At 35.8% G+C, this 23,214-nt stretch overlaps 1 protein-coding gene across 1 annotated transcript in view; it reads left to right on the top strand.

Annotated features, from left to right (window-relative positions):
- The window catches only part of ANKRD31 (ankyrin repeat domain 31), a 130,081-nt gene that overhangs the window by 65,961 nt on the left and 40,906 nt on the right, over positions 1–23,214 (top strand). The window contains exons 16-20 of the mRNA XM_030845913.2: positions 478–615; positions 8,379–8,521; positions 14,472–14,634; positions 16,723–16,838; positions 20,619–20,706. Coding sequence (XP_030701773.2) covers positions 478–615; positions 8,379–8,521; positions 14,472–14,634; positions 16,723–16,838; positions 20,619–20,706 — 648 coding nt within the window. The remainder of the gene's footprint in view (positions 1–477; positions 616–8,378; positions 8,522–14,471; positions 14,635–16,722; positions 16,839–20,618; positions 20,707–23,214) is intronic.

Raw genomic sequence — 23,214 nt, 5'->3', positions numbered from 1 at the left:
ATAATGATATTGTACTACATTTTCTATGAAAGAAAACGAAATACCCAGTAGGCCATGGTTTGGTTCTTGGCATCTTTTGTGATCAGAAACACACCCACTGAGATATAAGAATAGTTATAGAAAGAGGATTTTTATAAAATCACAATTTGGTATAAGAAAATTTTTATTCATTGATAGAGGACTACTGAGAGTGAAGTGAGTGTAGAAATGAAGCAAGTATTATTTGTTTTAATCAAGCATATGATAGAGTGAACAACTGCTAGAATGGATTTGAAGTAATGTGATCAGATGCTCTATCAATTCTTTACAAGTTATATTTTTAAATAGTAACAGCAATGATATTAATTGAGGTATGTTTCTGTGTAGTGCATCCTACTTAGGATGTTCTGAGGAAGTTGCTGTGTATTTTCTAAGATCCTTCATAATAATCAGCACTTGGCAGAAAAGAATACTCAGTTTTGCTTGGCAAATTTACAGAAATGAAAACAGCTGGGATCAGTAAGAGGAATGCCAGAGGAGAAAGCCGGCTTCATTTGGCTGCCAGAAGAGGAAACTTGTCTCTGGTGAAAGCTCTGATAGAATCTGGAGCAGATGTGAATCTAAAAGATAACGCAGGTTTCGATTTTTAATTGTAGTTGTCTTTATAATTTGAACTCACTGATATACACATTTCAGCTACCCTCCCCCATTTTGATCCTGGCTGATATATAGCTGCTCACTTTGAAAATCTTTTTGTAATATATTATTATTTAGTTGAATAGTAACATTTATCTTGGTTCACACCAATTGCTAAAATAAACTTCTCCTTTGAAACAGTTTTTAACATACGTTTGGGAGCATTCAGAGGGAGTATACAGAATGGGAAGGGAAAGAAGCTTTATTTAGAACTTTTCCTTGGAGGCCTTAATATCATTATCTAATTTTGTAGAGAATACCAAATTTTCCCATTTCCCTGTCCCTTCTTTTCTTTCCTTGTCTATTAATACTGTTCCTTTTTTCTCCCATGTCTTGTTTTTATCTTAAACCTCCATTTTTAAATTTATCTTCTAACATTTTTCTCAAGCACAGAAGAAACTTGTATAAGGAATTCCAGAGGGAAAAAACTCAGATTGATTGATCAAATGTCATTTCAAAGAGAAATGTGACAATACAAGATATAAATAGGAAGGTCAGATGATCTTACTCTATTTTAATATCTAACTTGAAACCATTTGACATGATTAGTATTTACTCTGGTCCCATTATATCTTATGCTCTGTGAGTCTTTTGGCACTTGTATCAACAAATATTTTTGATGTGGTTAATTTGTTTAAAAAAATGAAGCATACTTTTTTATTGAGGTATACTTGATTTATTATATTAGTTTCAGGTGTACAACATAGTGATTCAAAGTTGTAATATTGTACAACTGTACCTCAAAAAAATTTTTAATTACAAATAAAACTAAAAAACAAACAAAAAAACCCAAAGTTGATAGATTATATTCCACTTAGTTATTGTAAAATATTGGCTGTATTCCCTGTGCTGCACAATATATCCTTGTAGCTTATTTATTTTATACATAATAGTTTGTACCTCTTAATCCCCTACGCCTATCTTGCCCCTCCCCCCTTCCCTCTCCCTACTGGTAACCACTACTTTATTGTTTATATCCATGAATCTGTTTCTGTTTTGCTGAATTTGCTTGTTTCTTTTATTTTTTAGATTCCACAGGTAAGTGATAACATAGAGTATCTTTCTCTATCTGACTTATTTCACTACGCATAATACCCTTCAGGTCCATCCATGTTTTTGCACAAGGCAGAATTTCATTCTTTTTATGCCCAAGTAGAATTCATTGCGCATATATATACACAAACACACACACACACACACACACACACCACATCTTTATCCTTTCATCTGTTGATGGACACTTAGGTTGCTTATATGTCTTGGCTATTGTAAATAATGTTGCTGTGAACACTGGGGTGCATGTATCTTTTTGAATTAGTGTCTGTTTTCTTCAGATATATACCCAGCAGTGGAATTGTTGGATCATATGATAGTTCTGTTTTTAGTTTTTTGAAAAACCTCCATACTGTTTTCTACAGTTGCTGCACCAATTTACATGCCCAACAGTGTACAAGGGCTCCCTTTTTTACATATCCTCACCAATATTTGTTATTGGTGTTTTTTTTATGATAATCATTCTGACAGGAGTAGGATAATATTGTGGCTTTGATTTGCATTTTTTTGATGATTAGCAATGTTGAGCATCTTTTCATGTGCCTGTTGGCCATCTGTATGTCTTTGGAAAAATGTCTATTCAGGTCTTCTGCCCATTTTTTGACTGGCATGTTTCTTTTATTGGTTTTGAATTCTATGAGCTGTTTATATATTTTGGATATTAACCCCTTATTGGTCATGTCATTTGCAAATATTTCCTCCCATTCAGTAGATTTTCTTTTCGTTTTGTCAGTGGTTTCCTTTGCTGTGCAAAAGCGTTTAAGTTTAACTGGGTCCCATTTGTTTATTTTTTATTTTGATTCCTTTGCCATAGGAGACAGATACAAAACAATGTTGCTATGATTTATGTCAGAGTATGCTGTCTATGTTTTCTTCTAGGAGTTTTATGGTTTCCAGTCTTACATTTAGTTCTTTAGTCCATTTTGAGTTTATGTTTGTATAGATGTGAGAAATGTTCTAATTTCATTCTTTTACATGTAGCTCTTCAGTTTTCCCAGCATCACTTATTGAAGAAACTGTCTTTTCTCCATTGTTTATTCTTGCCTCCTTTGTCATAGATTAATTGACATAAATGTGTGGATTTATTTCTGGGCTGTCTGTCCTGTTCCATTGATCTGTGTGTCTGTGTTTGTGCCAGTATAAGACTGTTTTGATTACTGTAGCTTTGTAGTATAGTCTGAAGTCAGGGAGTGTGATTCCTCCAGCTCTGGTCTTCTTTCTTGAGATTGTTTTGGCTATTCGAGGTCTTTTGTGCTACAGTACAAGTTTTAAAATTATTTGTTCTAGTTCTGTGAAAAATGCCATTGGTATTATGATAGGAACTGCATTGAATCTGTAGATTGCCTTGGGTAGTACGGTCATTTTAACAATATTAATTCTTCTAATCCATGAACACGGTATATCTTGTCTCTCCATCTGGGTGTGTCATCTTCAGTTTTTTTTTTTTTTTCATCACTGTCTTACAATTTTCTGAGTACAGCTCTTTTACCTCCTTAGGCAGGTTTATCCCCAGGTATTTGTCTTTTTGATGCAGTTGAAAATGAGAAGATTCCTTAATTTTGCTTTCTGATAATTTGTTGTTAGTGTATAGAAATACAACAGATTTCTGTATGTTAATCTTATATCCTGCAACTTAACTGAATTTATTGATGTGCTCTAGTAGTTTTTTGGTGGTGTCTTTAGGATTTTTCTATGTATAGTACCATGTCATCTGCAAAGAGTGACAGTTTTACTTCTTCCTTTCCAATTTGGATTCCTTTTATTTCTTTTTCTTGTCTCATTGGTGTGGCTAGGCCTTCTAATAATGTGTTGAATAAAAGTGGCAAGAGTGGGCATCCTTGTCTTGTTCCTGATATTAGAGGAAATGCTTCCAGCTCTTCACATTGAACATGATTTTAGCTGTGGGCTTATCGTATATGGTCTTTATAATGTGGAAGTATGTTCCCTCTATACCTGCTTTGTGGAGAGTTTTTTTCAAAATGGATGTTGAATTTTATCCAAAGCTTTTTCTGCATCTGTGGAGATGATCATATGATTTTTATTCTTCAATTTGTTAATGTGATGTATCACATTGAATGATTTGTGGCTATTGAGCCATTCTTGCATCCCTGGGATAAACCCCACTTAATCATGGTGTATGATGTTTTTAATGTATTGTTGGATTCTGTTTGCTAATATTTTGTTGAAGATTTTTGCATCTATGTTCATCAGTGATAATGGCCTATAATTTTCTTCTTTTGTGTGTTATCTTTCTCTGGTGTCAAGGAGATGCTGGTCTTGTAGAATGAGTTTGGAAGTGTTTCTTCCTCTGCAATTTTTGGAATAGTTTGAGCAGGATAGGTCTTAATTCTTCCCTAAATATTTGGTAGAATTCACCTGTGAAGCCATCTGGACTTTGGTTCGTTTGGGGTTTTTCATTACTGATTCAATTTCATTACTGGTAATTTATCTGTTCCTATTTTCTATTTCTTCCTGATTCAGTCTTAGGAGACTGTACATTTCTAGGAATTTGTCCATTTCTTGTAGGTTGTCCTTTTTATTGGCATATAGTTGTTTGTAGTAATCTTTTATGATCCTTTGTATTTCTGTGGTGTCCATTGTAACTTCTTTTTCATTTCTGATTTTATTGATTTGGGCCCTCTCTCTTTTTTTGTTCATGAGTCTGGCCAAAGTGTTGTCAATTTTGTTTATCTTTTCAAAGAACCAGCTCTTAGTTTCATTGATCTTTTCTATTTTTTTTAGCCTCTATTTAATTTATTTCTGCTGTGATCTTTAAGATTTCTTTCCTTCTACTAACTTTCAGGTTTTTTGTTCTTTTTCTCTAGTTCCTTTGGGTGTAAGTTTAGATTGTTTATTTGAGATTTTTCTTGTTTCCTGAGGTAATCTTTTTTTTTTTTTAACATCTTTATTGGAGTTTAATTGCTTTACAATGGTGTGTTAGTTTCTGCTGTATAACAAAGTGCATCAGCTATACATAAACATATATCCCCATATCTCCTCCTTCTTGCATCTCCCTCCCACCCTCCCTATCTCAACCCTCTAGGTGGACACAAAGCATGGAGCTGATCTCCCTGTGCTATGCGGCTGCTTCCCATTAGCTATCTATTTTACATTTGGTAGTGTATATATGTCCATGCCACTCTCTCACTTCATCCCAGCTTACCCTTCCCCCTCCCCATGTCCTCAAGTCCATTCTCTACATCTGCGTCTTTATTCCTGTCTTGCCCCTAGGTTCTTCAGAACAATTTTTTTTTTTTTTAGATTCCATATATATGTGTTAGCGTATGGTATTTGTTTTCCTGTTTCTGACTTACTTCACTCCTAAGGAAATCTTGTATCGCTATAAACTTCTCTCTTAGAACTGCTGTTCCTGCATCCCATAGATTTTGGATCATTGTGTTCTCATTTTCATTTGTCTCTAGGTATTTGTTGTTTTTTCCTTTGATTTCTTCAGTGATCCGTTGGTTGTTTAGTAGTATGTTGTTTAGCTTCCATGTGTTTGTGTTTTTTGCAGTTTTGTTCTTGTAGTTGATTTCTGGTCTCATAGTGTTGTGGTCAGAAAAGATGCTCAACATGATTTCAGTTTTCTTATATTTACCAGTTCTTGTTTTGTGGCCTAGCATGTGACCTATCCTGGAGACTGTTCCTTATGCACTTGAAAAGAATGTGTATTCTGATGCTTTTGGATGGAATGTTTTATATATATCAATTAAGTTCATCTGGTATAATGTGTCATTTAAGGCCAGTTTTTCTGTATTGATTTTCTGTCTGGATGATCTGTCCATTGATGAAAGTGGGGTGTTAAAGTCCCCTACTGTGTTACTGTCAATTTCTCCCTTTATGTCTGTTAATATTTGCTTTATGTATTTAGGTGGCCCTATATTGGGTGCAAATATATTTAAAATCGTTATACCTTCTTCTTGGATTGATTCCTTAATCATTATGTAATGTCCTTCTTTGTCTCTTGTAACAGTTTTTGTTTTAAAGTCTATTTTGTCTGATGCAGATATTGTTACCCCAGTTTGCTTTTTGTTTCCATTTTCATGGAATACCTTTTTCCATCCCCTCACTTTCAGTCTCTGTGTGTCTTTAGATCTCAAGTGAGTCTCTTGTAGGTAGCATATATATGGGTCTTGTTCTTGTATCCATTCAGCCACTCTGTGTCTTTTGATTGGAGCATTTAGTCCATTTACATTTAAAGTAATTGTTGATATGTATGTACTTATTGCCATTGTATTCATGGTTTGGGAGTTGTTTTTGTATTTCTTCTTTATTCCTTTCATCTTTTGTTCTCTTGTGATTTTATGATTATCTTTAATGTTATGTTTGGTTTCCATTCTCTTTTTTGCATGTGGCTCTATTATAGATTTTTGATTTGTGGTTACCATGAGTTTTATTTATATATGTGTGTGTATATATATATATATATGATTATTTTAACTTGCTGATCTCTTAATTTCAGGTGCATTTTAACAACCCTGCATTTTTACTCTCCTCACCTCACAATTACTGTTTTCAACATCGTATTTTTCATGTATTTGTTTTGTGTATTGCTTAACTGCTTATTGTGGATATAGATGATTTTACTACTTTTGTCTTTTAACCTTCCTAATAGTTTTGTACCCAGTTGACTTACTACCTTTACTGTATATTTGCCTTTACTGATGAACTTTTTCTTTTGTGATATTCATGTTTCCAGTTATGGCCTTTTCCTTTTTGCTTAGAGGAGTCCCTTTAACATTTCACATAAAGCTGGTTTGCTGGTGCTGAACTCTTAGCTCTTGCTTGTCTGTACAACTTTTGATATCAACATCAAATTTGAATAAGAGCCTGGCTGGGTAGAGTATTTTTTCTTGTACATTTTTCCCTTTCATCACTTTAAATATATGCTGCCAGTACCTTCTGACCTGCATAGTTCTGTTGCAAAGCCAGCTGAAAGCCTTATAGGAGTTCCCTTGTATGTTATTTGTTGCTTTTCCCTTCCTGCTCTTAATATTCTCTCTTTATCTTTCAATTTTTCCATTTAAATCACAGTGTATCTTAATGTGGTCCTCTTTATGTTGATCCTGTTTGGGACTGTCTGTGCTTCCTGGACCTGGATGTCTCTTTCCTTTCCCAGATTAGGGGAGTTTTCAGATTATTATGTTTTAAAGTATGCTTTCCATCCCTTTCTCTCTCTCTTCGTCTTCTGGGACTCCTATAAAGAAAATGTTTGTACACTTCATATTGTCCCAGAGAGCTCTTAAACTGTCCTCACTTCTTGATTTCCACTACTCTGTCTTCCAGCTTGCTGATTCGTTCCTATATATATCATTTAGTGTACTGTTAATTCCTTTTAGTGTATTTTTCATTTCAGTTATTGTATTCTTCATCTGTTTGGTTGTTCTTTATGTTTTCTAACTCTTTGTTAAAAACTTCTAACTTCTCTGTTCATCCAGTCTTCTCCAAAGTTCTTTTGTAATCCTTACAGTCATTACCTTGAACTCTTTCTCAGGTAGATTTCCTATCTCCACTTAGTTCTTCTGAGGTTTTATCTTGTTCCTTTGTTTTGAACATGTTCCTGTGTTGCCTCATTTTGCTTAACTAGTTATTTCTATGTATCTGGTAGACTTGTTACATATCCCACCCTTGGAGAAGTAGCCTTTTATAGGAAATGTCTTAAGCTTCCAGGAGTTCACTCCCCTCTGATCACTAGAGCTGTATGTTCTAGGGGTACCCCCTAGGTGGGCTGCATGGGTCCTTCTGTTGTGGCAGGCTGACTACTGTGTGTGGTCTCGTAGGCTTGGCTGGCCCCCAGTACAGTTGGTTGCCAGGCCCTGCTTTGTGTGGAGGCTGCTGGCCCCTGGTTGGTGGGGCTAGGTCACAAGGTGGCTGGCTGCTAAACCCCAGGGGACCCCAGGGCTAGTGCTGGCTCACTGATGGGCAGAGTCTGGGTATAGGAGATTTACCAGTGGGTGAAGCTAGTTCTTGGGACCAGTGCCAGCCCACTGGCGAGCAGAGCCAGGTCCTGGGGTCTGGCTTCAAGACCCAGGGGTCCCAGAGCTCATGTTGGACTGCTGGTGAGTGGGGCCAGTTCCTGATACAGGTGGCTGTGGGGTTCAGTGTGTCTTAAAGTTTGTGTTGGCCTACTGCTAGGCAGAGCTTGGACCCAGCTGGTCCTAGGGTTGGTGCTGGCCTGCCTGTGGGTAGGCTGACTCCTGCCACAGCAGGCTGTGGGGCTGTAGTTGTCCTGGGGCTGGTTTCCACCCACTGTGGGTGAGGCTGTTCCCAAGGCTAAAGCAGCCTTGCTGGTGCACAGACCTGGGGCCTAAGGATTTCTCGGCTGGTGCCTGCCCACTGGTGGGTGGAACTGGGTGCCAGGGTCTCTGGCTACAGGGCCCTGTGCATCCTGGGTCTAGAGTTTGTGCACTGGTGGGTGGGTCTGGATCCTGGGCCCTCTGGTGGACAGGCCCGTGTCCAGGGGCAGCTCTGGGCTCAGGGATCTTTAGGTAGCCTGTTTTCAATATTATTTCTTGTCCAGTACTTAGTACATACATTTGAATCAATAAAGTTAATAATTCCATTAGTGCAAATAAACTTAATAATGAATATACTACTTGAATACTGATTTGTAAGCAGCTTGTTTTGTTTTTTCTTTTTTCCCTTTTTAGGTTGGACACCACTTCATGAGGCAGCTAGTACGGGATGTAATGATATAATTGTAGAGTTGTTAAAAGCTAGTGCTAATGTTAATTGTGAAAATGTAGATGGAATTCTGCCCTTACATGGTGCTGTTGCAAACAACCATTTAAAGGTATAGTGCACATCAGATTAGGTTCCTATTTCTTTTTCTTTAAAAAGTGAGTGAAGACAGTGAAGATATTTTAAATTGCGAACTGAAGTGATTCCTTAAAACAAATGATTTTTAAAAACTGCTTAAAAGTACAAATGAATATGATATTACATATAGATTAGAAAACCAGTGTATTTCCTCATGAATCATTTTTCCATTGTCTCTTCATCATGTAATTCATGTAAGTGAGAATAAAATGAAAGGGCTAGAAGTAAACACAGCCTATTAATATAATACATTCCAATTTTAATTGCATTAAATGCTTTGCTGTTGTGTATAAAAGAGTCTATATAGTGATGATATATGTGACAGCCAGATGTTTTTTAAACTCGAAATTTCTCAGTGGGTTTGAAGTTTCAAAGAAATGGGTAAAAGCTCAAGTTGCTTGTTTCCTTGGGGGTTCTTGTATTTTTTTCTCCTTTTTTTTTTTTTTAATCAGATAGCTATGGTAAAAATATCACAAGAGAAAATCACCAGGGTAATTATTTCAGTAACACTCAATTTCAAATCTAGACTTTAAAATTCTCCAGATTTTTAAACTCATCTTTTTTGTTCGACAAACCTTAGAAGATTTGTCAGTAGGCAATATAGACTTCAGGAATAATTATTGGCTTTGAAAAGTAGTTAAGGAAACTACCAGCAACAACAATAATATAAAACCAAGGTTCATACAAAAAATTCCTTGGATCTCTCACTAAAACTACTTTTCTGTCTCTAGTATTTTTAATAGCCTGGTAATTTTATTTAATTTTATGAAAATATATCTCCACTGTTTTCAGTCTAAATATAGTCATGTGAAAGAATAGTATTGAATTTATGATTTGCAGAGATAAGAGAGATAAACTAATGATGAAGAATAATACCAAATGGGTGGGCTAATGTCCAGGGAGGCTTCTTTTGATCAAAGAAGCTCTTTGACCTTTAAGATATTTAAATTAAAAAAGAATTGACAAAGTCTCAAAGTTATGTGGTCATGCAATGGAAGAAAGCAAACAGGAAGAGTCATTGAAGTGATGAACTTACTGGTTATATGTACAGGGAAAAGGTTACTTAAAGTGAAACCACTTAAATAAGGGCCAAAATTTCATAGTAGGAAAATCAGGATTTTAGACATTATCCTGAAAAATGGAATATAAACAAAATAAGGGGTTTCCCAATACCACCACCCCTATACTTGGAAATTTGTTAGAAGGTGTTACAGAGCTCAGCATATGATTGTATTCATAGCTAAGATTTATTACAGCAGTATAGTAAGGGTACACAGGGGGATCATCAGAGAAAAAGGTGGAGTCTGGAGGTATCCATGTGCAGGCTGTACTATGCACTCTTCCTTATGAGAGGTCACATACAGTTTGCTTTTCCCTCAGCAGTGAAAATGTAGCAACGTAAGTGCAATGTTTCTGTCCAGGGAAGCTCATTAGAAACTCAGTGCTCAAGATTTATATTGAGGGCTGGTCATGTAGGCACCCTCTGCCTAGCACATAGCAAGATTCCAGACTCCCAGAAGCATAAATAAACCACATTGCTTGTGTAGACAGTTTAAGCACAGAGAGCCACTCATCAATTAGGGACAGTTTTATATCAATGTAGGGCACTGTTTACCAGCCAAGTTCACAGATGCCAGCTACAGACCAACCTAGCAAGCAGCCTTTCTAGATAGCAGTTTTATGCCTGCTAAGTTAACTCCTTTCTAAATAGTATTATATTTAGTTTCTAATTGAAATACATACTGATTTCTGGAACAGCAAAAACAGAATAATATATGCTTTCTGGGCCTAGCTTTTCTGGCAAAATAGTATGACAGCACATAGGACATCCTTTATCTCACAGTTGGTTTTTTGCATCATGACCTCAGGGAAGCTCTCTTTTTCAAAAATTTTGAGAGGTGCCACAAGTTTTCCCTAGGTCCTGTATTAATCCATTCATATTCAAAATTTTTCTTTTTTTTAGGTTAACAGTTTTACCTCTAAGTTTCTCATTTATCAGTTGCTTCACAGATGCTTCAAGCATTTCTACAATATTATTATTACTATTATTATTATTATTATTTTTTGCTGTACGTGGGCCTCTCACTGTTGTGGCCTCTCCTGTTGCGGAGCACAGGCTCCGGATGCGCAGGCTCAGCGGCCATGGCTCACGGGCCTAGCTGCTCCGCGGCATGCGGGATCTTCCCAGACTGGGGCGCGAACCTGCGTCCCCTGCATCGGCAGGTGGACTCTCAACCACTGCGCCACCAGGGAAGCCCTACAATATTATTTTAATATATGACTTCAGGAAATCCTACATCTTTACATTTTGGCTTTGTAATCAATTTGTAGTGTATTTCCATTTTATTGTTGGCTATTTACAATATCAGGGACCAGTAGTAAATTGACCAAAACTCAAGAGAAATATGTTGACTTGATGGATGGAAAAAATGCCATGTTATTGAACAGAGAGGGATGTTTGATTAGATCAAATTTTGTAAGTAGCCTTCATAAGTGAGAATTTTCCTATTTTGAAGACTGTAGCTTCTCTCATAGAAATTTGGTAACTTCAAGGGTTAGAGAAAATGATAACTCAGATGTAGAGGGTCTTCTGTAAAGTAAATGCCAAGAACTGAAAATTCATCACAGGAAATAGCAGAAAGGGAGCTTGACAAAACACCAAACTGGATTTTAGAGAACTTGAGTTCTAGGCCTAGTTCTGCTGCTTGAGAAAGATAAAGATATCTTTACCCCTGAAATAAGGAATTTGATCTAGAGCTGTACTGTCCTATACTGTAGCCACTAACCACATGTGGCTATTTAAATTTAAATTACTTAAAATTAATTAAATTAAAAAATTCAATTCTTGGACTTCCCTGGTGGTCCAGTGGTTAAGACTTCACCTTCCAATGTAGGGGTTGCAGGGTTTGATCCCTGGTCGGGGAGCTAAGATCCCACATGCCTTGTGGCCAAAAATCCAAAACATAAAACAGAAGCAATATTGTAACAAACTCAATAAAGACTTTTAAAATGGTCCGCATCAAAAAAAAAATCTTAAAAAGAAAATTCAGGGACTTCTCTGGCGGTCCAGTGGGTTAAGATTCTGCCCTCCCAATGCAGGGGGCCTGGGTTTGATTCCTTGTCAGGGAACTAGATCCCGCATGCATGCCACAACTAAGAGTTTGCATGCCGCGTCTAAGAGTCCTCATGCCACAACTAAAAGATCCCACACGCTGCAGTGAAGGTCCAGCCTGCGGCAACAAAGAATCCTAGTGCCGCAACTAAGACCCAGAGCAGCCAAAATAAATAAATAAAATTTTTTTTGAAAGTTTCAATTCTTCAGTTGCATTAGCCACATTTGAAGTACTCAATAGCTACATGTGGCAGTGGCTCCCATATTAGACAGTATAGATTAGGACATTTCCATCATAACAGAAAACTCTGTTGAACAGCTCTGGTCTAGAGCAAGGATTGGTAAATATTTCCTACAGAGGACTAATCAACAGTTTAGGTTTTCCGGGCCACACAGTCTCTGTTGAAACTACTCAACTGCTGTTCTAGTGCAAAAGCAACCCTAGACAACATGTAAATGAGTGGGTTTGACTGTGTGCCAATACAACTTAATTTACAAAGTCAGGCAGCAGACTGGATTTGGCCCATGGGCCATAGTTTGCTATTGCTTGATCTAGAGAATTACTGACGTTCTTTTACCTAAGTGGTGATAAAGACAAGTTTGCTTTTGGAATAACCTTCCACATCTCTGTTGCCTTTACTTTAAGGAGAAATATTCTATTTAAAAAGAAGGAGGTAGTATTTTTAATGATATTTTAATTCCTTTGATACTGATATATTGCCAGCATCTTTCTTCATATCTTCATTAACTTTCCCTCCATGTGACAGTTCTTCTATCATTGACTCATTTTATTTCTGACTCACTTTCTCCCCTTTTGTCCCTATTTCTTTATTTTGAGGTAGGATATTGATAGATGATCTAGAAAGATTAATAAGGGGGAGCAAGAAAGGTAAATATGTGGTACTGTAGACCTACTAAATATCAATTCTATAACACCCTGTATATTTAATTCCTAATTTTCTCTCTGGCATGACTACATGCAAAGTTATTCAACATCTTATTTTCTTTTTCAACTTTCAATTAAAAAAAAATTTTAATTTCTTTTTTAAGTTATCTTCCAAGATGGTCATGTATTCTACATTGTAAAATGTGGAGAATAAAAAGATAAGGAAAAGAAGAATAAGAGATTTTTTTAAAAGATAAAATGTGGGGGGAATGGGTACCCACTTTTGTACAAGATGGGATAGCAGGGGTAAGATATTTCCTCCCACCTTAAAAACTAGAAAAGTGAGCAAAATATATGAAATAACAGTTTTGAGACATTAGACAACATGCAGCAGAGGGCAGTGATCCCTGACAGGATGGAAACAAGAGACTAACCGTATGATTGCCCCACCTCATGGACTAGGAGGAGTTTTCAGGCAGAAGCCTAGGGAGGAAGAAAGCAAATAGCCTTATGATCTCAATGAGTTGAGAAGGTTGTTTGGAGTTTTAAACTCCAACAGCTGAAATTTATGGGGCAAAATACCAGACAATATATCTGCACAGAAAGAATTCTCCAGAGATTTAAAGGGGAACCCCCTCAATTCCTTGGCTGATCTACAGATGTGGGTAAGGAAACTACATGAGGTTAAGCAAAGAGCCAGCAGGCTGGAGATTACACAGGGCTAAATAGGGGAGTGTTTTCCTTAAGCCCCGCCATGTGCCAAATACTTTACACGGGTTCACATTTAAGCCTCATAGGTGAGAGAAATGAGGTTCTGATGGTAAATAACTTGCCCAAGGACATAGATAGTAAGTAGCAGGAGTGAATTTTGTATGCTTGACTTTAAAACAAATAGGCTGATAGAACAAATAAGGAGCTATCCTTATTACTTCTACTGGCCCATTTGCTCCTAAGTTTTTCTGCTTTTCCATACCTGGACACAAGTTGAAAGAGAAAAGCTACTAGCACATATGCATATCTTTACTTTAACAAAATACTGACCATTTTTCCTAAACAAAAGATTTTTCAGTGGTTTGAGTCATTTGCCTTGTGCAGATGGAATCACTGATTGTTTTTTACTAGTTGGCTTATACTGTCAACTAATTAGTGACAGTCTTTAACTTTGATGACTTATAAACTTCTAATACACAACTTTGAGTTATTCAAATTTTTTAAACACAAATTTGAGTTATTTGAGTTATTCAGGGAAGCATTATTTATATTAGAAACTTTTGCCCCCAAAATGTCACAACATTTATCTTTGACCTCAGTTTTCTCTTCTTTAAAAGGTGGGGTTGGAGTAGATTATTTCTGTTTCTTTTTAATCTTATTAACATTCTGTGAATATGTCATCTATTTAGGAAACATTTGCATAGAAAATATTAGAATGGACATTAGGTTCCCAGGCTAGCTTATAAAACCTCCTAAACAAGTAACATACCTGAAATATAGTTCAAATGAAACTTTATTCAACTATGTCTGATGGCAATTTATAATACAGTGTATAATTTAATATAATCCTGAAATGATCCCTCCTCCCTTCTCCACCCTATCTTCCAGCAGTTTAGGGGAGGACAAAGGGCTGTGTTAAAGAGATAGAGTAAATCCTTTTGCACATCAGTCTCCCAAAGTCTGCCTCTTCAGCCGTGAAGGCAGCATATCTGGTACTTTCATGTCATGGTGTTTGGTTCTTCTGTGAGGACAGATCAGGCCAAATCAGTGGAGCAGTTTACAGTTGTCATATCAAATTTAATCAAGATTTTCTTGGTCAGAGTTTGAAAACTTTTTTTGATAACTTTTAATACTTGATAGTGGTGTCTTGTAATGAAAGCAGGAATTATTGATCTTAGGTATCTGTAGAGATAACTTTGGAAAAATACCTTTTAGGCAGCTGAGATTCTACTACAACATGGAGCAAACCCTAATCAAAAGGATCAAAAGCAGAAGACTGCTTTGGATGAAGCAGATGATAAAAACATGAAAGAGCTGCTAAAATCTTATGGTGCTATTGAGACTGACAATAGAGATGAGAGTAATGCTGTAGTCACTGGTATGTATGTCAGTGGTGCTTGCTATTTTATAAGGGTGTGTACCTCTGCTTAGAAAAAGAAAATCTTAAGATTTGTGTAAATTATTTCATAACTAGGGATAAATGTTTTGTATGTTTATTAAACTCTTGAAAAGCATCATTTATTTTTAGAAATAGCATTTCCAAACTTGGTTTAAGTTATAGATTATATGATCCTGTTGTATTGGGATTATATGTTGAAACAAAACATATTCATTAAACAAACATTAATCTCTCGTAACATTGGATCTGAGATAGAGATGTCACTGAAACTATGCAGATTGGTTTACTTGTAGTGGGGCTGGAAAAGAATGACATACTAAAGTCTTTGAAACTAATATTCCATTACTTCAAAATTTGTAATGATGCCAACTTTTCAAGACAAACTTTCTAATGCTAGAATATGAATTTGTTAAGCAAATATATTATGCTTATATATGTATGTGAGTGTATGTGTAATATATTACAATGGAAAGAATATTTCAAGGGAATATATAGGTAAAATTTTGTGAACCATTTTTAGCAGTAGTTTGCACTTAAATAATATAATGAGTTATCTATAAGAAATAAGCATTTAATCCTGCCATTTGTGGCAACATGGGTGAACCTGGAGGATGTTATGCTAAGTGAAATAAGCATAGAAAGACACAGAAAGGCAAACTCTTTAAGACGTCACTTATATGTGGAACCTAAAAAAGTCAAGCTTAAAGAACCAGGTAGGTAGTTGAATGGTGGTTGTCAAGGGCTTGGGGGAGGGGGTGATGGGGGGGAGATGGGAAAATGTTGGTCAAAGAATACAAACTTTCACTTATAAGATGAATTAGTTCTGGGGAGCTAATATATAAGATGATGATTATAGTTTATAATAATAAATTGTATACTTAAAATTTGCCAAGAGAGTAAATCTTAAATGTTCTCACCAACACACACACGGTAACAATGTCAGGTGATGGATGTGTTAAAAAAAAAAAAAAAGAAGCATTTAGTGAACACTAATTGAGAAAACGTACAATTGTTGAGCACCTGCTATACAAACCAGGCACTTGCCCAAGAAGAGCTTCCAGTCTTGTGAGGAGATAACCAGAAAACAGGCAGTTAAACACAATTTTGGGAATGTTGAGGAGAGAGAATTGTTCTTCCTTTTCCTTCATGCTTGAGCCTTGACTCATAGAAGAAGAAAGCCGGGAACTTATCTGTCCTCTCTATGAGGGAGAATATTGGGAAGAGAAAACCCGTGACTCACTTTTCCCCCAGCCTACCACAGTCCTTACCAACTGTTTGTTTTCAAGGGAGGAATCATTATTACTGATATGATTGGTGAGAGGCAAGGATAATCATTGTGTCCTATTTTACTAGTGAGCTAGATCACATGTAGGTCAAAGTCAAGAGACTGATACACAAATCTTCTTTTCTTTGCCTGCTACCATATGCTAAGTCCATAGGGTCAGGGACTTTCTTAAAGCCCCAGGTGTGTCTCTTTCCCTCTTCAAAGCCATATTTGGAGTTATTGGGCACTCTTGTTAAAAAGTGCTATATCTATTCCCACTTTTCTGTTGTTTCTTGTATATACCTTTCCTTCATCAGGTTCCCCAGCAGAATGAGGGGTATAGGGTACCCATATATGGAGAAAGAGGATCCAAAATGGGAGAAGGTTCAGAGAGAATTTTACGGAGACAGTGAATTATAGTCGTAGTATTTAAGAGCATGGACTTGAAGTCAGATCTGGTTTCAGTAATAGCTATGTAACTTTAGGCAACTTCTTGAATCCCTCTAAGCTTCACGTTCCTCTTCTGTAAAATAGATGTAATTAATTACCTACCTCATGGGCTCATATGAAGATTAAATAAGATGATTCAGGAAAAGAATTCAATGTCCAGCATGTGATAAGTATTCAGCAAATGTTAGCTGTAGTTAGTCAATTGATAATAAATAATGAGGTGCTGACCAACATTAAGATACCATAGTAATTATAGACTTACTTTATCCTTCCCATTCCTGTCACCATTACAATTGATAAAATGATGCTAAATTTTTACACATTCTTATATTTTCTAATTTTATGTTTTAAAGTAAAAATTCCTGCTATCCAGGCAAAAAGACATAAACAGTGTTTTTGTGATGACTGCAAAACTGTTGATACACGTTCTATTTCACACCAAGAAAAAACAAAAGAAAACCTCGCCATGGTGAGTGAAGTTGAAATCCTTTTGTTCTTCAGCCTAGAAAATGCCATTCTTTGGGCCAGCCAGCCATTGGCTGTTGGCAGCACTCTTTCCATTTTAAGGACATACAGGTTGAAAATGTTTTTTGTCATAAGAAAATAATACAGCATAATTGAACAGAATGAACCAAGAAAATATGGTATATAGTTAACTCTCCATTATCTGCATTGAACACAGAATTATAGTTTAGCTGCTATCCTTTACACCTAGATTGCATTTTTTGGCTACTTCTTATCTGACAGACAGTGCCACTGTCATAGCGTGTCTTCACCCACCCACTTCCAAAAAGTATCTAAGATACATACTAGGTAGAAAAGACCCTGGAACCCAGACAGAGAAGAGAAAAGAAACCTGGTTTAACCAACGTGGATCCCACATGGTTTATAGTGACAGTGTTTGCTATATGTGAAATCCCTCATGTAAACGTATATTTTTTGAAAAAAAAAACCCATAGTAGTCATACATATATAAATATATAAAATGGATATTCTTAGTTTAATTAAAACATACAGCTTACTAGACACTAACTTCTTAAGCAAAGTAGCATCCTCAATGAAATATTTTGAATAAGACTATGTATGTTGATTAGATTTCCCTTACATATTTTTTGTTAGTGTAGAGGAGAAAATATTATTCATTGAACCTAATCTATGATTAATCAACTGTTTTATACCTTAAATATTTTGAATGGTATTCAAACTAAATTGTATTTACCTCAGCATTTAAAAAATATTTTACATTGTTCCTGGTATCTCTTGTAACGAATGAAAAGTTAATTGTCAATCTAATTGTCATTCCCTTGTAGGTAATGTCTTTTAAGCTTACAGTTTTTAAGATTTTTCTTTTATATTCTGCAGTTTCACTAGGTTATGTCTAAATGTGGATGTGTTTTTAATTAATTATTCTAAGGACTAGGCATGCTCCTTTAATCTGAAGACACATTTCTCATTTGTATATTGGAAACTCTCAGCCCTTATATCTTTGAATATTACCTCTGTCCCATTCTCAGTATCTCCTTTTTTGGAACTCATATTTAGATGGCTGTTAGACCAGTCTCCATATGTCTTTTTCATATTTTCCATCTCTTTAATTCTCTGCACTATATTCTGGGCAATAGCCTTTGATCACTGATTTTCTACCCAAAGCCTTGGGTGGGTGTCAAGTAGAATTTTTTCTAATCCTTATTTAAGCTAAAGGACACCCACTTAAGGTCACTAGCTTTATGAGGGGACTCCATTCTAACTCCTTCTTCCTGTGGCCCTGAGGCCTTATCTTCTGTTCCTTTGTAGGACCCTAATCCCTAATATCTATGTTTGTTCCAGATTCCTCATGGGCTGCTACTAACTTCATTTTATTTCTCTTTCTTTTTCCAATCTTAGCTGGGGACAGGTGGTTAAAGTTTATTGTATTTTGTCTAATGTGTTTTTCCAACTGTTTGGAGTAGACTGGAGTCCTTCTGTATCAGCTCAGTTCACCATATTGACCATTAGTATCTTTAAGGTATATTTTCATGTAAAGATTAAAACATTATGGAAAAATCACCCTATTGTTATTAACTATATGGGTATTTGCTTCAGAATAATGTATATCATTTTAGATGCTGAGCCACAGAGGAGTATAGTGGAGATATAGGAGTTTAATGAAAACCAACTTTAAAAAAAAGAAAAAGAAACTTAAATATGCAGACATTAAAATCATCAAGGGTTTGTCTTTTGTAAATGTACAATTGTTTTTGAATGTTGAAATTTCCAAACCAAACTGAGGATGGGGGGGGCGACTCTATGGCCAGGTGCAAAGGAAATGAGATGATTTTAGTTTGGTGCTACCTTCTAACACCTTCAGATCACAGCATGTGTAGGCAGCCTCCTTCTCTACCTCCATATAGAATGAGTACAGAAGTAATAAAAAATAATAATGATAATAGTTTGCATTCACCGAGTATTTATTATATGGTAAGCTCTCCTCTAAGTGCTTTATATTAACTCATTTAGTCCTTATAATAATTCTTCTAGGTAGTTTCTATTAATATCATTACCTTCCTCATTACAGATAAGCTAAAGTAAGAGAGGGTAAGTAACAATCCAGAATTACATTTCTATTAAGTAGCAATGGCAGAATTAAACTCCAGGCAATCTGACTCCAGAGCCTGTGCTCTTAACCACTATGTTTTATTTTTAATATTCAAAACTATAAAAGAGATGTCAGAGGCAAAGATGATCCTGCCATAGTAAAAGTTGTAAATCTGGAATAAAATCTTAGTGAAGCTTTACAGTAAGTAGAGTGTAAAGTGTCTATAAGTTGCTTATTCCAAAGACAGATCCTAGGTTAGGAGTGGTTTTTCTTGTTTTTTGTTTTTGGTAAGATAAACAAATAGTAATGAAAGACTAAGAAGGGGGATCTTGGAGGGAAAGTTTTACTGGGCCCTCCATGGTAAAATGTGGAGCTGGTATGGAGTGAAAAGTTATGGCCCATGGTGGACAAGACTGAGTGCATCTACAATATGAGACAAAACAGAAGGAGAAGTCAGCACCAAAAGATGTTTTCTTTATCCCAACCTGTAGGTAGAGGCTTAGTCTGGTCACAAATTTAGACCTTTAGTTTACTTTTCCACATAACTGGATGGTTTTATTATGTGCATTTTCCATATCCCTTGTGGGCACCAAAGTAAAACTTTCGAGCAACGTACTTCACAAGGCTTTGAGGACATACATCTTTTAAAAATGAATGTGTTTTGAGAATGTATTAAAGGATACATAGTACGAGTCAGTCCATCAGTTGTCATTTATTGAGCAACAACTGTATATCCAGCAGTGTGGAAACCTGTACACATATGAAAGCCATGCTCCAGCCTACAAGATCTCATTGTTTTGATGGAGGAAATATAATATATAAGACATTACACATGTTAATGCTAATTTCTGTAGCACTAAAATTCTTAAGTAATTCTGAGAAAGAAGAAATCAGTATGGATTAGATTAGTCAGGGGTTTTGTGTGTGAGATTGGTTTAATATAATAATAATAAGCAGTATTTATAGAACTTTTACTTTGTGCTGACACTGTCCTAAACAGTTTATATGTGTTACTCAGTTCAGACAAGGAGAGGATAATTAACTTTCTGTAGTCACCCAGCTAGGAAGAGATGAAGCCGGAATTCAAACCCAAGCAGTCCAGTTCCAGAGTCCACTCCACAATTCCATCTCTGATAAGAAAGAGAAAGTTCTGGGCAGAATATGTAGAAGGCATTTGAGTCAGGAATATTAATACTGACAAGTATATAAAGAGGTGGTTTTAAATCCCCTTTGTGAGTTTTTGAGAGTGTTTAGTATTTGTAAGACTGTGTGTGAAATTTCAGTAGTGTACAATGATAGTCATAAAGCCTTAAAGTGAACTTGTTACATATATATTGTCTTTAAATATTATGTGCTGAGTGTTCTTTTTCTCCTATGCCTATAACAGAAGTCATTGAGAAATTGTGATTCTTTGTATGCTTGCTACTCTTACATTCTGTTTTCCTGGAGCAGATCTGCTACATAAATCAAGATACATTTATGTTTAATTTTTCCCCAAATATGTAATATATATACAATTAAGTTTAAACAAAGCCTGAGTACATTTGGAACATAAAGGGAAATGAGCATTTTTAGTGTCACTTTCTTTAGCACTTTTACTGTGCATTTGTCAGTTGCATATCAGAGAAAAACATCTACTTCTTGTAATGAAGTTTTTAATATTTTATCTGATAGCATCAGACCATCAGTGCCGTTCTACAAGATTTAGAAGAAAAACAAGAAAATTTGTTAGCGTTTGAAATAAGAACCCCTGAAGATGCAGGTAAATATATACTCATACTCAAGTCTGATTATTTCATTCATCCAAGGTATTGCTATCTCATCTTCTTTTTTGGGGGGTGGGGTACAAGTATGATTCCATTTTTATAAAGTTCAAGAACAGGCCAAATTAACTTTTAGTAGAATTCAAAATAGGAGTGCAGTGGGGTTGAAGGTGCCCTCCCTCCAAAATATGTCCACATTCTAAGCCCCAGAATCTGTGAATGTGACTTTTTTTGCAGGGGGGAGAGTCTTTACAGATATAATTAGAGATCTTGAAATGAGATTTATCTTGGATTTTCCAAGTGGGCTCTAAATCCAGTGATAGGTGTGCATATAAGAGACACACAAGAAAGAGACACAGAGAGAAGGAGAAGGCTATGTGAAGATGGAGGCAGAGACTGGAGTGATGCAACCACAAGCCAAGGAATGCCTGGAGCCACCAGAGACTAGAAGAGGCAAGGAAGTTTCCTCCCCTAGAGCCTTCAGAGGGAGTACAGTACTGTCAGTACCTTAATTTTGGACTTCACTGTTTGCAGGAGTATGATATCCCTTGAAACCAAAGTAAAATAATATAAAATGAAATCATTTTTTAAAAGTGATAATAAATTCTCAAATTAATTCTAAGTTATTGAGTAGACTAAGTATCTTCTCATGGAAGTATTTAGGGCAAGTTTCTCTTTATAAAATGGTTATGCTACTGGTGTTTCATTAGGAAGAATTTTTAAAAATATAATTACACATCTTCAAATGCACTAGAAAAACTTCATGTCAGAGGGAGCCAGTTCTGAATCATTTGTGACTTGACTATACATTCCATGTTTGTCGTGTTGCAATTTGATAATAATTACTAAGCCATAAGCCAAATTATTATTTGTCCTGAGTAGGATTTATTTGAAGACTTGTTTGTTTGCTTCTTTTATCCTGCATGAAATTTCCCATATTGTGCTCATAAGATAAAAGTACCCTTTGAGATAAAATCAGACAGCTTGGGAAGATCCTTGATTTATAACCTTTTTTCTTCGTCTTTTTTGGCATTAATTTACTAAAACATCTGAATTTTACAGTTGAAACTCACAAAATTTCAAACATTTAAGGCATTACCAGAAATAATATATTAGATGTGTGAGAAATAATGTATTAGATATTATTAATTAAACAATGGATGGTCTATATTTAATTTTTTCTCCCATATGCTACTTTATTATTTTTTTAATTTTTATTTCATATTGGAGTATAGTTGATTAACAATGTTGTGTTAGTTTCAGATATATAGCATAGTGATTCAGTTATACATATACACATATCTATTCTTTTTCAAGTTCCTTTCCTATTTAGGCTATTACAGAATATTGAGCAGAGTTCCCTGTGCTATACAGTAGGTCCTTTTTGGTTATCTGTTTTAAATATAGCAGTGTGTATATGTCAATCCCAAACTCCCAGTGTATCCCTCTCCCCCACCCTCTCCCACTGGTAACCATAAGTTTGTTCTCTAAGTCTGTGAGTCTTTTTCTGTATTGTAAATAAGTTCATTTGTATCATTTTTTTTAGATTCCACATATAAGCGATATCATATGATATTTGTCTTTCTCTATCTAACTTAGTATGATAATCTCCAGCTCCATCCACGTTGCTGCAAATGGCGGCATTATTTCATTCTTTTTAATGGCTGAGTAATATTCCATTGTATATATGTACCACATATTCTTTATCATTCATCTGTCGGACATTTAGGTTGCTGCCATGTCTTGGCTATTGTACACAGCACTGCAGTGAATATTAGGTTGCGTGTATCCCTTTGAACCATGGTTTTCTCCGGATATATGCCCATGAGTGGGATTGCTGTATCATATGGTAGCTCTATTTTTAGTTTTTTAAGGAACCTCAGTACTGTTCTCCTTAGTGGCTGCACCAATTTACATTCCCACCAACAGTGTAGGAGGATTCTCTTTTCTCCACACCCTCTCCAGCATTTATTGTTTGTACACTTTCTGGTGATGGCCATTCTGACTGGTGTGAGGTGATGTCTCATTGTAGATGTGATTTGCATTTCTCTAATAATTAGCAATATTGACCATCTCTTTTCATGTGCCTCTTGGCCATCTGTATATATACTTTGGAGAAATGTTCTTTTTATTTAGTTATTCTGCCCATTTTTTGATTGGGTTATTTTTTGATATAGAGCCTCATGAGCTGTTTGTAAATTTTGAAGATTAATCCCTTTTCAGTCACATCATTTGCAAATATTTTCTCCCATTCTGTGAGTTTTTGTTTTGTTTATGGTTTCCTTTGCTGTGCAGAAGCTTTTGAATTTAATTAGGCCCCATTTGTTTAATCATCAAATCACAAGAGAAGAGAACAAAAGAGTAAGGGAGGAAAAAAGACCTAGAAAACCAAATCTGAAACAATGAATAAAATGGCAATAGGAACATACATGTCAAAGTTTTTATTTCCATTACTCTAGGAGATGGATCTAAAAAGATAATGCTGCGATTGATATCAAAGAGTGTTC

Source organism: Globicephala melas, chromosome 3 (assembly GCF_963455315.2).
Source record: "Globicephala melas chromosome 3, mGloMel1.2, whole genome shotgun sequence".
Lineage (NCBI taxonomy): Eukaryota > Metazoa > Chordata > Mammalia > Artiodactyla > Delphinidae > Globicephala > Globicephala melas.
This window is presented reverse-complemented; position numbering and strand designations above follow the sequence as displayed.